The sequence below is a fragment of the Gymnoscopelus microlampas genome (assembly GCF_963454915.1).
Source record: "Gymnoscopelus microlampas genome assembly, chromosome: 24".
Taxonomy (NCBI): Eukaryota; Metazoa; Chordata; class Actinopteri; order Myctophiformes; family Myctophidae; genus Gymnoscopelus; species Gymnoscopelus microlampas.
Window position 1 is genome coordinate 272,380 of NC_139961.1, and position 17,500 is coordinate 289,879.

At 47.3% G+C, this 17,500-nt stretch overlaps 2 protein-coding genes across 2 annotated transcripts in view; one reads left to right on the forward strand and one right to left on the reverse strand.

The window, feature by feature from the left end:
- LOC311041025 (target of Nesh-SH3-like) overlaps positions 1–17,500 on the forward strand; it is a gene marked incomplete at its 5' end in the record, with an annotated part of 759,687 nt that overhangs the window by 270,652 nt on the left and 471,535 nt on the right. The gene's annotated exons all lie outside the window — the stretch shown is intronic.
- Positions 1–17,500, reverse strand: part of xdh (xanthine dehydrogenase) — a gene marked incomplete at its 5' end in the record, with an annotated part of 71,530 nt that overhangs the window by 22,395 nt on the left and 31,635 nt on the right. The window contains 6 exons of the mRNA XM_084051400.1: positions 309–390; positions 2,421–2,566; positions 3,013–3,204; positions 3,320–3,406; positions 8,794–8,881; positions 9,355–9,488. Coding sequence (XP_083907526.1) covers positions 309–390; positions 2,421–2,566; positions 3,013–3,204; positions 3,320–3,406; positions 8,794–8,881; positions 9,355–9,488 — 729 coding nt within the window. The remainder of the gene's footprint in view (positions 1–308; positions 391–2,420; positions 2,567–3,012; positions 3,205–3,319; positions 3,407–8,793; positions 8,882–9,354; positions 9,489–17,500) is intronic.

A 17,500-nucleotide genomic window follows, 5' to 3' on the forward strand; every position in this document is an offset into this window, starting at 1 on the left:
ACGCACACCGCACACACACACACACACACACACACACACACACACACACACACACACACACACACACACACACACACACACACACAAACACAAACACACCATCACTGCTTGCACAATATACATTGTAGACAGACAGACAGACAGACAGACAGACAGACAGACAGACAGACAGGCAGGCAGGCAGGCAGGCAGGCAGGCAGACAGACAGACAGACAGACAGACAGACAGACAGACAGACAGACAGACAGACAGACAGACAGACAGACAGACAGACAGGCAGACAGACAGGCAGACAGACAGACAGGTACCTGGTTCAGGAAGACAGCGGTGAAACTGATGCCAAACTTGGTAGGAATGATTGACAGGCCTCGTTTGGTCCAGCGGTTCTGACTGAAAGACAAACGAACCATTCTGATTGGCTGAGAGTCCCTCTGCAGAATACTGTATAAACACATGGCTCCGCCCCTTTCCTGTCTTGTGGCCCTTTGTGTGTAGTTTAATGTGTGTAGTTTAATGTGTGTAGTTTAGTGTGTGTAGTTTAATGTGTGTAGTTTAATGTGTGTAGTTTAGTGTGTGTAGTTTAATGTGTGTAGTTTAGTGTGTGTAGTTTAATGTGTGTAGTTTATTGTGTGTAGTTTAGTGTGTGTAGTTTAATGTGTGTAGTTTAATGTGTGTAGTTTAATGTGTGTAGTTGAATGTGTGTAGTTTAATGTGTGTAGTTCTACTAATGTGTTTCCTGTCTTGTGGCCCTTTGTGTGTAGTTTAATGTGTGTAGTTTAATGTGTGTAGTTTACTGTGTGTAGTTTAATGTGTGTAGTTTAATGTGTGTAGTTCTACTAATGTGTCACCTTATGCAAATCATGAATTCTTTCATTGAGGTGAAAACACTGATCTCTTGTTATAGGCGGCGACACACTGCCATCTACTGGTGGAATGGCACACCTAACAGTCAGGGCCTATAGACACACTCGGGGTCCGTTAGAACGATGAACTGCAGCTCTCAATGCATTCTCTATGAGAGGCATTGTAAAATACCCTCATTTACCTGGTTAACTACTGAGGCTGTAGCGACTTTTTTGTGTTCTAATACATTGGTTCTCAAACTTTTTCATGTCAAGGACCCCCTAATTGACACTTATTACCTCGCGGACCCCCACTTGAAAATATATGCCAGGGACCCCAATAAGAGAAGGTTTTTACGGCTCTCTAGCAGTGATTCTCAACCATTTTAATTGCAAGGACCCCCAGTTTGACATGCATTAGGCTACGGACCCCCATTTAATGGCATTTATACCTCTGGGACCCCAATTCACATTGTAAAATCAATGGTGATTTAACTCTGAGAGTGTACAAATGTAACCAAATGGACCCGGGGCCGTTAGGGTCCATTTGGTTACATTTGTACACTCTCAGAGTTACAGACACATAAAGGTCCATTTGGTTCCTGTCCATCATTTAGCTGGGGACCCCCTGGAACCCCCTCAAGTACCCCTGGGGGTCCCCGGACCCCACTTTGAGAACCATGGTTCTAATAAACTGTCCCATTTGTTTAATTCATCCTTTTTAATGTCCCATATCTGTCATCTCGATATACTACCCACAATATACTATAATATACTCCATCAGTATGTCAAAACCGCTAGCATCGGAGATCTAGACTTTAAGTGGTCGCATGGTATATACGTCACGGACGCATCCCTTGAGGTTTTCAATACCCAGAAAAGTGGCGAAAGTGTCCGTTTTCAATATGTTCTGGTCATTATCTCTGGAACAGAAGGTCCAATCTGCTCGGTTCAAAGCTTGTTGGATGCGTGACTTTGAGGACATTAAGCACGCAATGACACATTTTCGGGTTATTTTTTTATTTTTTTAGGGGAGGCGAGATCTTAGTTGGGCAGGCGACCGCGAGATCTTAGTTGGGTACACCACTGGTCGGCGCTCGGCGCTCGTAAAGACAGTGATGTCACTGAAATGCGACAACTTGTCTGTCTGCCGTCTACCCTCTGCTGTGTTAACATTATGGGTAACTCGTTAAAGTGGCAAATTAAATGTGAAACACATCAACTATTAAGAAAACAAGAAGATATGTTGACAAAGACACTCCATACATTTGGAAACATATTTTTATTTAAATCAATATCGTCTCCAGTTAATGTAGGAATATTTTAAAAATAGGCTAATTCTCATATCCTCTCATAGGGAATGCATTGAGAGCTGCAGTTCATCGTTCTAACGGACCCCGAGTAGCGGCGCTGTCTCAAAAGTGGGCGTGAATTTGTAGGCTTTCCGTTTCCGGCCGTGTGACTCTATGACCTAAGGAGTATTTGTACCTGTTGTACTTGAGTATTTCTGCTCTGCGTTGGTAGTATTTGTACCTGTTGTACTTGAGTATTTCTGCTCTGCGTTGGTAGTATTTGTACCTGTTGTACTTGAGTATTTCTGCTCTGCGTTGGTAGTATTTGGATCTGCTCAGACATTCGTCCCAGCAACGATCCAGAGTCAGCTGATCTAACACCTGGTTGAATGGAGTCTTCTCTCCCTCAGAGTACAGGTTGATACGACGAACCTGAAATATAGACATATATGTAAAACATGATGTAATACCATCAAGTACTTATACAATACATATATATATATATATATATATATATATATATATAACATTATGTAATACCATCAAGTACTTATACAATACATATATATATATATATATATATATATATATATATAACATTATGTAATACCATCAAGTACTTATACAATACATATATATATATATATATATATATATATATATATATATATATATATATATATATATATATATATATATATATAACATTATGTAATACCATCAAGTACTTATACAATGTGTGTGTGTGTGTGTGTGTGTGTGTGTGTGTGTGTGTGTGTGTGTGTGTGTGTGTGTGTGTGTGTGTGTGTGTGTGTGTGTGTGTGTGTGTGTGTGTGTGTATATGTGTATGTGTGTGTGTGTATGTGTGTATATTTAACCTGTTCAGCAGGTTTGTGTAGACTGGTTGCCACGTCAGTCATCCAGCTCTCACAGACCATCATGCCTTGCGGTCCGCCAAAGCCTCGGAACGCCGTATTGGACGGGAGGTGTGTCTTACACATGAAGCCACGCCCCCTGATGTTAGGAACGCTGTAGGAGTTCTCCATGTGGAACAGAGCGCGCTCCATAATCTGACAGGAGAGTATTTCTACTTACAGACAGAGTAGCTGGAGTATTTCTACTTAAAGCCAGAGTATTTAGAGTATTTCTACTTACAGACAAAGTAATTAGAGTATTTCTACTTACAGAGAGAGAGAGGTCCATGGAGTTTCCGGCGTTGTTGTAATACGTTACGTCAAGAGCAACGACCTTCCCACTGTCCATGTACCCTACCTATAATGTAATGTAAATATATTACTATTATGTAATATATTACACTGTCCATGTACCCTACCTATAATGTAATATAAATATATTACTATTATGTAATATATTACACTGTCCATGTACCCTACCTATAATGGAGAGGAGAAGAAAGGAAAAGAGTTAAGGACGTGTGGAGCGTTGTCCAGAGTGTTTTAGAGAAGAGAGAAGAGTCTAGGACGTGTGGAGCGTTGTCCAGAGTGTTTTAGAGAAGAGAGAAGAGTCTAGGACGTGTGGAGCGTTGTCCAGAGTGTTTTAGAGAAGAGAGAAGAGTCTAGGACGTGTGGAGCGTTGTCCAGAGTGTTTTAGAGAAGAGAGAAGAGTCTAGGACGTGTGGAGCGTTGTCCAGAGTGTTTTAGAGAAGAGAGAAGAGTCTAGGACGTGTGGAGCGTTGTCCAGAGTGTTTTAGAGAAGAGAGAAGAGTCTAGGACGTGTGGAGCGTTGTCCAGAGTGTTTTAGAGAAGAGAGAAGAGTCTAGGACGTGTGGAGCGTTGTCCAGAGTGTTTTAGAGAAGAGAGAAGAGTCTAGGACGTGTGGAGCGTTGTCCAGAGTGTTTTAGAGAAGAGAGAAGAGTCTAGGACGTGTGGAGCGTTGTCCAGAGTGTTTTAGAGAAGAGAGAAGAGTCTAGGACGTGTGGAGCGTTGTCCAGGGTGTTTTAGAGAAGAGAGAAGAGTCTAGGACGTGTGGAGCGTTGTCCAGAGTGTTTTAGAGAATGTTGTCCAGAGTGTTTTAGAGAAGAGAGAAGAGTCTAGGACGTGTGGAGCGTTGTCCAGGGTGTTTTAGAGAAGAGAGAAGAGTCTAGGACGTGTGGAGCGTTGTCCAGGGTGTTTTAGAGAAGAGAGAAGAGTCTAGGACGTGTGGAGCGTTGTCCAGGGTGTTTTAGAGAAGAGAGAAGAGTCTAGGACGTGTGGAGCGTTGTCCAGGGTGTTTTAGAGAAGAGAGAAGAGTCTAGGACGTGTGGAGCGTTGTCCAGGGTGTTTTAGAGAAGAGAGAAGAGTCTAGGACGTGTGGAGCGTTGTCCAGGGTGTTTTAGAGAAGAGAGAAGAGTCTAGGACGTGTGGAGCGTTGTCCAGGGTGTTTTAGAGAAGAGAGAAGAGTCTAGGACGTGTGGAGCGTTGTCCAGGGTGTTTTAGAGAAGAGAGAAGAGTCTAGGACGTGTGGAGCGTTGTCCAGACTGTTTTAGTGAAGAGAGAAGAGTCTAGGACGTGTGGAGCGTTGTCCAGAGTGTTTTAGAGAAGAGAGAAGAGTCTACGACGTGTGGAGCGTTGTCCAGAGTGTTTTAGTGAAGAGAGAAGAGTCTAGGACGTGTGGAGCGTTGTCCAGGGTGTTTTAGAGAAGAGAGAAGAGTCTAGGACGTGTGGAGCGTTGTCCAGGGTGTTTTAGAGAAGAGAGAAGAGTCTAGGACGTGTGGAGCGTTGTCCAGGGTGTTTTAGAGAAGAGAGAAGAGTCTAGGACGTGTGGAGCGTTGTCCAGAGTGTTTTAGAGAAGAGAGAAGAGTCTAGGACGTGTGGAGCGTTGTCCAGGGTGTTTTAGAGAAGAGAGAAGAGTCTAGGACGTGTGGAGCGTTGTCCAGGGTGTTTTAGAGAAGATAGAAGAGTCTAGGACGTGTGGAGCGTTGTCCAGGGTGTTTTAGAGAAGAGAGAAGAGTCTAGGACGTGTGGAGCGTTGTCCAGGGTGTTTTAGAGAAGAGAGAAGAGTCTAGGACGTGTGGAGCGTTGTCCAGGGTGTTTTAGAGAAGAGAGAAGAGTCTAGGACGTGTGGAGCGTTGTCCAGGGTGTTTTAGAGAAGAGAAAAGAGTCTAGGACACGTGGAGCGTTGTCCAGGGTGGACGTGTGGAGCGTTGTCCAGAGTGTTTTAGAGAAGAGAGAAGAGTCTAGGATGTGTGGAGCGTTGTCCAGAGTGTTTTAGAGAAGAGAGAAGAGTCTAGGATGTGTGGAGCGTTGTCCAGAGTGTTTTAGAGAAGAGAGAAGAGTCTAGGACGTGTGGAGCGTTGTCCAGGGTGTTTTAGAGAAGAGAGAAGAGTCTAGGACGTGTGGAGCGTTGTCCAGGGTGTTTTAGAGAAGAGAGAAGAGTCTAGGACGTGTGGAGCGTTGTCCAGGGTGTTTTAGAGAAGAGAGAAGAGTCTAGGACACGTGGAACGTTGTCCAGGGTGTTTTAGAGAAGAGAGAAGAGTCTAGGACGTGTGGAGCGTTGTCCAGGGTGTTTTAGAGAAGAGAGAAGAGTCTAGGACGTGTGGAGCGTTGTCCAGAGTGTTTTAGAGAAGAGAGAAGAGTCTAGGACATGTGGAGCGTTGTCCAGAGTGTTTTAGAGAAGAGAGAAGAGTCTAGGACATGTGGAGCGTTGTCCAGGGTGTTTTAGAGAAGAGAGAAGAGTCTAGGACGTGTGGAGCGTTGTCCAGGGTGTTTTAGAGAAGAGAGAAGAGTCTAGGACGTGTGGAGCGTTGTCCAGGGTGTTTTAGAGAAGAGAGAAGAGTCTAGGACGTGTGGAGCGTTGTCCAGAGTGTTTTAGAGAAGAGAGAAGAGTCTAGGACGTGTGGAGCGTTGTCCAGAGTGTTTTAGAGAAGAGAGAAGAGTCTAGGACGTGTGGAGCGTTGTCCAGGGTGTTTTAGAGAAGAGAGAAGAGTCTAGGACGTGTGGAGCGTTGTCCAGAGTGTTTTAGAGAAGAGTCTAGGACGTGTGGAGCGTTGTCCAGAGTGTTTTAGTGAAGAGAGAAGTGTCTAGGACGTGTGGAGCGTTGTCCAGAGTGTTTTAGTGAAGAGGGAAGAGTCTAGGACGTGTGGAGCGTTGTCCAGAGTGTTTTAGAGAAGAGAGAAGAGTCTAGGACGTGTGGAGCGTTGTCCAGGGTGTTTTAGAGAAGAGAGAAGAGTCTAGGACGTGTGGAGCGTTGTCCAGGGTGTTTTAGATAAGAGAGAAGAGTCTAGGACGTGTGGAGCGTTGTCCAGGGTGTTTTATAGAAGAGAGAAGAGTCTAGGACGTGTGGAGCGTTGTCCAGGGTGTTTTAGAGAAGAGAGAAGAGTCTAGGACGTGTGGAGCGTTGTCCAGGGTGTTTTAGAGAAGAGAGAAGAGTCTAGGACGTGTGGAGCGTTGTCCAGAGTGTTTTAGAGAAGAGAGAAGAGTCTAGGACGTGTGGAGCGTTGTCCAGAGTGTTTTAGAGAAGAGAGAAGAGTCTAGGACGTGTGGAGCGTTGTCCAGGGTGTTTTAGAGAAGAGAGAAGAGTCTAGGACGTGTGGAGCGTTGTCCAGGGTGTTTTAGAGAAGAGAGAAGAGTCTAGGACGTGTGGAGCGTTGTCCAGAGTGTTTTAGTGAAGAGAGAAGAGTCTAGGACGTGTGGAGCGTTGTCCAGAGTGTTTTAGAGAAGAGAGAAGAGTCTAGGACGTGTGGAGCGTTGTCCAGGGTGTTTTAGAGAAGAGAGAAGAGTCTAGGACGTGTGGAGCGTTGTCCAGAGTGTTTTAGAGAAGAGTCTAGGACGTGTGGAGCGTTGTCCAGAGTGTTTTAGTGAAGAGAGAAGTGTCTAGGACGTGTGGAGCGTTGTCCAGAGTGTTTTAGTGAAGAGGGAAGAGTCTAGGACGTGTGGAGCGTTGTCCAGAGTGTTTTAGAGAAGAGAGAAGAGTCTAGGACGTGTGGAGCGTTGTCCAGGGTGTTTTAGAGAAGAGAGAAGAGTCTAGGACGTGTGGAGCGTTGTCCAGGGTGTTTTAGATAAGAGAGAAGAGTCTAGGACGTGTGGAGCGTTGTCCATAGTGTTTTAGAGAAGAGAGAAGAGTCTAGGACGTGTGGAGCGTTGTCCAGGGTGTTTTAGAGAAGAGAGAAGAGTCTAGGACGTGTGGAGCGTTGTCCAGAGTGTTTTAGAGAAGAGAGAAGAGTCTAGGACGTGTGGAGCGTTGTCCAGAGTGTTTTAGAGAAGAGAGAAGAGTCTAGGACGTGTGGAGCGTTGTCCAGGGTGTTTTAGAGAAGAGAGAAGAGTCTAGGACGTGTGGAGCGTTGTCCAGAGTGTTTTAGAGAAGAGAGAAGAGTCTAGGACGTGTGGAGCGTTGTCCAGAGTGTTTTAGAGAAGAGAGAAGAGTCTAGGACGTGTGGAGCGTTGTCCAGGGTGTTTTAGAGAAGAGAGAAGAGTCTAGGATGTCTGGAGCGTTGTCCAGAGTGTTTTAGAGAAGAGAGAAGAGTCTAGGACGTGTGGAGCGTTGTCCAGAGTGTTTTAGAGAAGAGAGAAGAGTCTAGGACGTGTGGAGCGTTGTCCAGGGTGTTTTAGAGAAGAGAGAAGAGTCTAGGACGTGTGGAGCGTTGTCCAGGGTGTTTTAGAGAAGAGAGAAGAGTCTAGGACGTGTGGAGCGTTGTCCAGAGTGTTTTAGAGAAGAGAGAAGAGTCTAGGACGTGTGGAGCGTTGTCCAGAGTGTTTTAGAGAAGAGAGAAGAGTCTAAGACGTGTGGAGCGTTGTCCAGAGTGTTTTAGAGAAGAGAGAAGAGTCTAGGACGTGTGGAGCGTTGTCCAGAGTGTTTTAGAGAAGAGAGAAGAGTCTAGGACGTGTGGAGCGTTGTCCAGAGTGTTTTAGAGAAGAGAGAAGAGTCTAAGACGTGTGGAGCGTTGTCCAGGGTGTTTTAGAGAAGAGAGAAGAGTCTAGGACGTGTGGAGCGTTGTCCAGGGTGTTTTAGAGAAGAGAGAAGAGTCTAGGACGTGTGGAGCGTTGTCCAGAGTGTTTTAGAGAAGAGTCTAGGACGTGTGGAGCGTTGTCCAGAGTGTTTTAGAGAAGAGAGAAGAGTCTAGGACGTGTGGAGCGCTGTCCAGGGTGTTTTAGAGAAGAGAGAAGAGTCTAGGACGTGTGGAGCGTTGTCCAGAGTGTTTTAGAGAAGAGAGAAGAGTCTAGGACGTGTGGAGCGTTGTCCAGGGTGTTTTAGAGAAGAGAGAAGAGTCTAGGACGTGTGGAGCGTTGTCCAGAGTGTTTTAGAGAAGAGAGAAGAGTCTAGGACGTGTGGAGCGTTGTCCAGGGTGTTTTAGAGAAGAGAGAAGAGTCTAGGACGTGTGGAGCGTTGTCCAGAGTGTTTTAGAGAAGAGAGAAGAGTCTAGGACGTGTGGAGCGTTGTCCAGGGTGTTTTAGAGAAGAGAGAAGAGTCTAGGACGTGTGGAGCGTTGTCCAGAGTGTTTTAGAGAAGAGAGAAGAGTCTAGGACGTGTGGAGCGTTGTCCAGGGTGTTTTAGAGAAGAGAGAAGAGTCTAGGACGTGTGGAGCGTTGTCCAGGGTGTTTTAGAGAAGAGAGAAGAGTCTAGGACGTGTGGAGCGTTGTCCAGGGTTAGTAGTGTATTCAGTACCTTGTACAAAGGGAGTCTAGTAGTACTAATAGTAGTATTAATAAAGGTGTAATTAGTACCTTGTATTTTCCATAGAAAGGGTGTCTTCCTCCAGATATCAGCATGTCTTCATCTCTGTCCAACATACACCTGACTGGTCTCTTTAACCTACACACATACGCACACACACACACACACACACACACACACAGACAGACACAGACACACGCACACACAGACACAGACAAACACACACACACACAGACACACACACACACACACACACACACACACACACACACACACACACACACACACACACACACACACACACAGACAGACAGACAGACACAGACACACACACACACACACACACACACACACACACACACACACACACACACACACACACACACACACACAGACACACACACGCTGTGAGCTTGTAGACCTGCTATTCTCTGGCTTTAGGTTTTAATGGTTAAAAATGTGTGTGTGTGTGTGTGTGTGTGTGTGTGTGTGTGTGTGTGTGCGGGCGTGCGTGCGTGCGTGCGTGCGTGTGTGTGTGTGTATGTGTACGTGTGTGTGTGTGTGTGTGTGTGTGTGTGTGTGTGTGTGTGTGTGTGTGTGTGTGTGTGTACTTGTTAGCAGCCACAGCCACCACGGTGGACAACAAGGTGCTTCGACTCTCTTTCCCTCCAAACCCTCCGCCCATCCTCTTCACCCGGACCACCACCCTGCTGGCCGGGACCCCCAACACCTTGGACACTAGGACCTGGAGACACACATTATATAATATTATATTAACCCATTAAGACCTGGAATTGTGTCATTTTTAGATTTGAGTTAAAAAGACTCGCAGGGGCAGGAGGGGACGGCCGTCAGTATCAACGTCCAAACACGAGGAGCCAATCCAGACCTCGGAAGTGATCAATATCTCAGACCTCACCCTCTCAGATGACTGCATTTCTGCACTCTCTAAGGGCCTGTCCTTCTCCCCCACTAGTTCAGGTAAAGACTTTGACACTAAAGTGGACCTTTTTCGGTTCTACAGGAGTTTACACCTAAAAGCCTGGTACCATCAAAATACTCATAATACAGTGGCCTACACTGCCACAACAACTGATGAGCTGCATAAAACTGGCTCACCATTTCGGCCTACCAGGCACCACCACTGTCTGTCTCTACAGGTATTTGTAATACTGTGACACTACACTCACTACTTTCACTAATAAGGTGACCTATGAGGTGGAAAAGGTGTTTGAGGGGCAGAAGAAGATCAGGCAGCATAATCTAACAAAAAGAGAATCAGAAGCACTCAAATGGCTTTCAGACAGAGATGACATCATCATTAAAAGTGCTGACAAGGGAGGGGCAGTGGTTGTATGGGGCAAAGAGCAATACATAACAGAAGCTCTGCGCCAACTAGAGAATAACCAATACTACTCTGTTCCCCCAGCAAACCCACTGAACAATATGAAAAGAGAACTGGAAGAGCTACTGAACACTGCAATGGACCAGAAATGGATATCCAAGAAGGAACATGACTACCTACTATGCCAACATCCACGCTTCTCTTCTTTCTACATGCTCCCCAAGATCCACAAAAACTTGGAAAACCCACCAGGTAGACCAATAATCAGTGGGAATGAATCCATCACAGAACCCGCCTCTAAATTTGTTGACTTTTTTATAAAACCTTTTGTCACAAAATTGCCATCCTATATTCAGGACAGCACACAGGTTCTGAAAAAAGTTGCAGAAATACACAATATAAGTACCTGCATTATGGCAACTATGGATGTTGAGTCTTTGTACAGTAACATTGTCCATGATGAAGGCCTGGAGGCCTTGAGATACTTTTTGAGGTCTAGACCTGATGACCTTATGCCTCCTAGTGACTTTATTGTGCAACTCACTGAGTGGACACTCAAAAACAATGTTTTCCTTTTCCAGGATAAACTGTACAAGCAAGAAAAGGGTACAGCGATGGGTGCATGTTTGGAACCTAATTATGCTAACCTGTTTTTGGGACGATGGGAAGAACAACATATCTTTTCAAACCTCAATCCATATAAGGACAAAATTGTGTGGTGGGGGAGATATATTGATGACATTCTTTTGTTCTTCTCGGGCTCAGAACAAGAGCTCTCAGACTTCCATGCTTATGTGAATAGTGTCAATGAAAACCTAAAGTTGACCTTGGAATATGACCACCAAGTTATTAACTTCTTGGACTTGCGGATTTCAAAGGATGATCAAGGAGACCTTATCCATTTTCAGAAAACCAACTGACCGAAACACTATCCTACATGCAGACAGTTTTCACCCCCCTTGGCTCATTAAAAACATCCCTTATGGTCAGATACAAAGACTGAGGCGCATATGTGATTCGGATCAGGATTTCCAGACTCAGTCTATGGGCATGCAGCAGCGGTTCAGACAGAGAGGGTATCAGCAGCAGACTCTCAATCAGGCTCATGACCGAGCCATGTCACTCGACAGAAGAAATCTGCTCACTCCTAAACCAAAACAAGAGCTCTCACAGAAACCTTACTTTGTCACTCGCTACAGTAAAGAAGCTCTCCAGATCAAACACATCATTAACAAAAACTGGGACATTGTTGAAAGTGACAGCTCTCTACGGGAGGTATTCAGAGAACCTCCAGGTATCAGTTTTAGGAGGGCCCCAACCATCAAGGACAAGTTGGTCAGGAGTCACCTTCCTGCTTCCAAACCTAACACATGGCTTCGCCGACAAAAGGGCACTTTTTGTTGTGGTCACTGCAACTATTGTACAAATATGGTTAAAACTGATATTTTCAAAGATGTGTTCAGCAACAAGACCTATACTATCACAAGCTTTAAAAACCGCAACACTAACCATGTTGTATATCGACTTGAATGTACTTGTGCTTGTTTCTATATAGGTCTTACGAAAAGGAGACTGCGTGACAGGGTAGCTGAACATAGGTATGCTATTCGCTCTGCTAATATGAAGTACCCCATGGCCAAACATTTTATTGAAGCTCAACATGGGAGTGATGCGACCCTAAGAGTGTCTGGTATTGAAGCCATAAGCTCTGATACAAGGGGTGGGGATAAAATCAAGCGCCTCAAACAAAGAGAGGCATATTGGATTTATACTCTCAAGGCCACTTTCATATATTGGTGTACAGTACCTGTGACCTATGACTTACTTAACTTAAGTTATTCTTAGATCTGTTGTATTGCACATCAGTCGTAATGTTGTTCTCTAAACCTTTACAACCATTGTTGAATTTTAAACTTTTTAATCTTCTTTCATTCATGTGTAGATAACATGTGCATGATGCCACCAGGGGGCCTGCAGGCTGCAGACTGCAGGTCCTCACTGTGGACACACCTGGTAGGCCTATAATTAAGCCTACGTCTTTGTTCAGCAACACCCTGAAGAAGGCGTTTGCCGAAACGCGTTGGTGTTTTTTAATGTTCTGTAAGCCCATTGCCCAATAAAGGCTTTTTATTTTCAAATCCACCTGAGTGCCTGGACCTGGATTTTTGTGCCTTTTTGGCACATTCTTTCCTTTTTTGCTCATTCATTATTTTACACTTTGGGCTATTCAAAAATAGCAGATCTACAAGCTCATAGCGCGGCACCGAGTGCCGCGCTATGAGCTTGTAGATCTGCTATTTTTGAAAAATCGTGAAAATGTGTGCAAATCTTTGAATATATATGTTTTTAAAGCGAACATTTTTAACTCAAATCTTTGCTTCTGGGGGTCCCTGGAACAACATATTTTGATGGGGGTCCGCGGCCAAATACATATAGTTTTGGGGGTCCTTGACATGAAAAAGATTGAGCACCACTGATATAGAAACATACGTTTTTCAGAGATTTAGGAGACATGTAGAATCGGCTTCAGGTCTCAATGGGTTAACCTAACACATTGGACACTATATATATATATATATATACATATAAATATTAGGGCTGGGACTCGATTAAAAAAATTAATCTAATTAATTAGAGGCTTTGTAATTAATTCATCGCAATTAATCGCATTTTAATCGCATATCGATATTTGACCTGAGAACAGTGAAAAGCAATGTTTTCAAATGGATTTTGGCATATGTCTTTAAGTACATGTACTCAAGAACTCTACTTAACACATTGAACGCCAGAGGTTAATCTCATAATGTACTCAACCAGTGCCAAGCTTTTATTGTTGTTTTTTTGTTTTCTTCATGTCGTTAAAAAGACCCCGCTAAATCCGGTAAAAAATCGCGTTCATTTGGTTCGACACAAACACGGGATCCGTGTGAAGCGACCAGTGAAAACAGCGACCCGATCCGTTCGGCCATTTTTAAGTTACAGGCGAAAACATTAGACCGGGCGATGCGGCGAGAAAAACAACAGCCGAGATAAATCGATTCAAAGTTGATTCCTAGACAGGAAACGGATGGGGACGAAACAAAACGGAACCAGTTTTATTTTGTTTCCGGTCGGGCCCCCGGAACCGGAAGGGTTAAAAAAAAAAATCCGGAAAGTGCACTTTTTCTATTTAACATGGGATTTCAATATGTAAACAGTTCGCGTAGATCTACGCGACTGGCAGTCAATGTGTTAAAGGTAGGGTAAGTGATATTTTTTGGTTAAAACAAAAAGTATTTAGTTAAAAGGTTAAAATACTATATTGTGATAGTAATCATTGCTATAGAGTGTTTGTTCAGTAACAGGAGTCTCCCCGTCTCTCCAGCTCTTTAATAAACAGAAAATACATTTTCCGGTAGGTGTCAAAATCTCAGCCAATCAGGAGAAAGTACCCATTTTTAAGCTTCATTTGTATAGTGTTTCAGTTCCAATTGTGTCTGCTCATTTCTTAGTGTCATCACTTCCAATTTCACTTGTTTAATCTATATCCTGATTGAGTTCTCTGTCCTGATTGGATAAAATTGGAAATGAAACTGAAACGAAAATGCATTTTCTGTTTTATAAAGAGGTGGAGAGACAAGGAGACTCCTTTTTGTTATATCCACATAATAAGGCACGCTACAAGATGGGTGAGCTTAAGGTCCGTCTTTACTGTGTATCAAACATGTGCGCTGGCGACGCACGTTACAAGCCGGTAGCAACAACAACAACACAGAGCAGTAACACTTTACGGCATAGCTTTACGTCAGTCAGACAGCCGTACATTCCCCTAGTGTCGTAAACACATACACAACATTTCCCCCCCCCATAGAAAACCATGAAACACAACCCCACCCCCCCAATGTCTTATGCATTCAGAAATTGGTAACATAGTCCTTGAGGTAATCCGGTCGAGCCCGGTCTCGAACTGGCCGTGCCACGGGCACCACCGGGTGGTCATTAGGTGCCGGAGGGCGCACCACCACCGGGTGGTCATCAGGTGCCACAGGGCGCACCGGGGGCAAGTCCATATCACCTGCCGTAAACTCAAAGTCAGTATTAGCCCACATACCTGCGGCAGCAGGCGGCGTCACAGGCACGGGAGCCTCCAGCCCCACGACAGCAGGTGGTGGCACTCGCCGAATGCGGCTGGCATGCCAGCGCGACCCATCGGACAGGCGGAAAGTGGCAGGCCCCAGCTGGTCGGTTATCTGCATAGGCGTGGACCAGAAAGACTGCAGCTTGTGGCCCCTGTGAGGGCGGCGGACGCGGACCCAGTCCAGGGCCGTGAACGATGGAGTCTTCACCCTCCGTGTCCTGTCGAAACGCTGCTTCATCTTACGCTGCTGGTTGCGGACTCTGCTGCGCGCTCGAGCTGAAGGTGGCACCATCACGGAAGCCCTCAGTCGATCCAAAGGCAGCTGCAGCTCCCGTCCCAACATGAGGAATGCTGGGGAGCAACCGGTAGTGGAATGCTGTGAGGCTCTGTAGTGCAGAAGTGTGCGGCGAAGAGCTGTAGAGAAGGAGAAGCCATCTGCCAGGTGAGCTCTGATGCCATTCTTCAGGGTCTGGTTAAATCTTTCCACCCCCCCGTTGGCCTCAGGGTGGTAGAATGATGTACGGACGTGCTTTATGCCCTTGTCCTCCAGGAAGGCAGCAAACTCCGCAGAGACAAACTGGGGGCCATTATCCGTCGTGATGGCCGTAGGGTGGCCCCAGCGGGAGAAGAGCGAGTCCAGGAACTCAGTCACCACGCGGGTGGTAACAGTCCCCGTGGAGAGCACCTCAGGCCACTTGGAATGAAGGTCGTACACCACCACCATGAAACGCTGGTGGTGTGGGACTGCATGAAGCTCCCCGCAGATGTCGAGCTGGAGGTGCTCCCAGGGCTTGGCAGGCCAATGCAGCGGCTGCAGCGGCGGCGGGGCGGGTGGGCCGGTTTTGCCACTGAGAAGGCAAGCCGTACAGTCCCTCACTAAGGCCTCGATGTCTCTGTCAATGCCAGGCCACCACACCAGGTCACGACAGCGCTGCTTCACCCTCACGATGCCCAGATGACCCTCGTGGGCCATGGCCAAGATACATGGTCGCAGGCAGTCAGGCACCACGGTGCAGAGGCCGCGGGCTATGCAGACGTCGTTCCAGCAGGACAGCTCGTCCTTGGCCCGGTGAAAGGGAACCAGCTGGTCTGGGACCTTCGCGGGCCACCCAGAGCGGATAAAAGTGTGGAGCTGGGAGAGCAGCGGGTCCTGTTCCGAGGCTGTCTGGAGCTCTTGGAGGGAGACTGTAGTCTGGAGTGGAGAGTGGAGCATCTGGATGAGGCCCTGCTCAGTGGAGTCAGGACCAGGATCTGGAGAAGGGCCGGGGGTTGCCCGTGACAGTAGGTCTGCTACTACATTGTCACGACCTGGAGTGAATTGCAGGCTGAAGTTATACTGCTGGAGCCGCTCCGACCAGCGATGGATCCTGAGTGGCCTATGCCCTGTGCCAGACGTTGCGAGCAGAGCCGTGAGGGCCTGGTGATCCGTCCGCAGTGTGAAGGAACGGCCATACAAGTACATATGCCAACGCTCACTCGCCCAGATGCAAGCTAAGGCCTCCCGTTCCCCCACTGAGTACTTTTGTTCTGCTGAGTTTAGAGCCCGAGATGCAAACGCGATGGGCCGCTCAACGCCAGCGTGGATCTGGGACAGCACAGCCCCCAGCGCTGTGCTGGAGGCGTCACAGGTGAGGAGTGTGGGGCTTGCGAGGTTGAAGTGTGCGAGCACGGGTGGCGAGGTGAGCTGGACTTTGAGCTGCTGGACGGCGTCTGAACAGGCGGGGGTCCAGACCCATGGTGCGTCCTTCTTCAACAGCTCGCGCAGCGGGGCTGTGGTGGCCGAATACTGAGGGAGAAAACGTAAATAGTAGGCCGTCATTCCGAGGAACGAGGCCACTTGGGCTGGACAGGCAGGCTCAGGGAGGCGTAGCACAGCCTCCACATTAGACTGGAGTGGACGGAGGCCTTTGGCATTCAGGCGGAACCCCACAAACTCTATCTCAGGCACGGCGAAGACACATTTGTCCCCGTTCAGAGTGAGGTGCTGGCTGGCAAGGACATGGAGGACTCGGCGAAGGCGCTCGTCGTGGGCAGCAGGCGTTGAGCCATGAACCACAATGTCATCCAAGTAGATCACTACCCCAGGGATGCCTGCTAGTATGGTGGCCATGATTTTCTGGAAACAGCTGGGGGCCGAGCTGAGTCCGAAAGGCATCCTTGTGAATCGAAACACCCCCATGTGTGTGACAAAGGCGGTGAGACTCCGGCTGTCAGGGTGTAGAGGAACCTGCAGATAGCCCTGCCGAAGATCCAGCTTTGTGAATATGGTGGAACCATGAAACTGTGTGGTCAGTTCTTCCGCTGTAGGCAACGGGTACTTGTCGGGGACAACTGCCTTGTTAACAGCCTTGAGATCAATGCACAGGCGCAGCTTCCCTGTCTTCTTCCGCACAGCCACCAGATTCGAGATCCATGGTGCCGCGTTGACTGGTTCAATTATGCCTGCCTCCAAGAGGTTGTTGAGCTCTCCAGCCACCTCGTCGCGCAGGGCAAGAGGAACGCGTCGCAGGGGCTGGATGACAGGGTGTACATCAGGGTTGAGGAGGGGCTGGTGGTTAAAGGCAGTGAGGCAGCCCAGCCCAGCGAACAGTCCAGGCCATTGTTGGGGCCACAGCGAATCAACATGGTGAATAGTGAGCCCACTGTAATCCATGAGCACAAAACCTAGGTCAGTGAACAAGTCCAGGCCCATGAGGTTAGCACCGTGGCTTGCCACTTGGAATGTGAAAGAGGAAACAGTCTTAGTGCCATAGCGCACCGCGGAGCTGAAGGTGCCCACGATGTTAATCTTGGAATTACCATAACCCTTGAGGGGCACTTTGGACGGCGCAGCAAGCGTGTGGTGTGGGAAAAAATGTGTGACTGTAGCCGCATTCAAGAGGGAGGCGTTAGCCCCAGTGTCAAGCAGTAACGGCAGGCACACGCCATCAAGCTCCACAGTACACACTTTGAACGGCCGGCGAGCAGCACTCACAGAGTGTATAGTAGTCGTGGGTGCAGGGTCAGTAGCTGAGAAAGGCTGCCGTGGGGTGGTGGCCGGGGCAGAACGGCAAACCTTGGCAAAATGGTTTTGTTTACCACAACGTTGGCAACGCTGGCCCCTGGCAGGACAGTTTTGGGCTCTAGGAGCATGTGATGATGAGCCGCAGTTATTGCAGCGCTGACTTGGGGGGCGCTGTCGTCCAGCATAGTTTATGTGGGAAGCGTCCTGGAGAGGATCAGGGCTAGTTGAACGCGATGGGGACTCGACCTGCTGTGCTGTGAGTGCAGGCAGTGGAGATGAGGCGCAAACCAA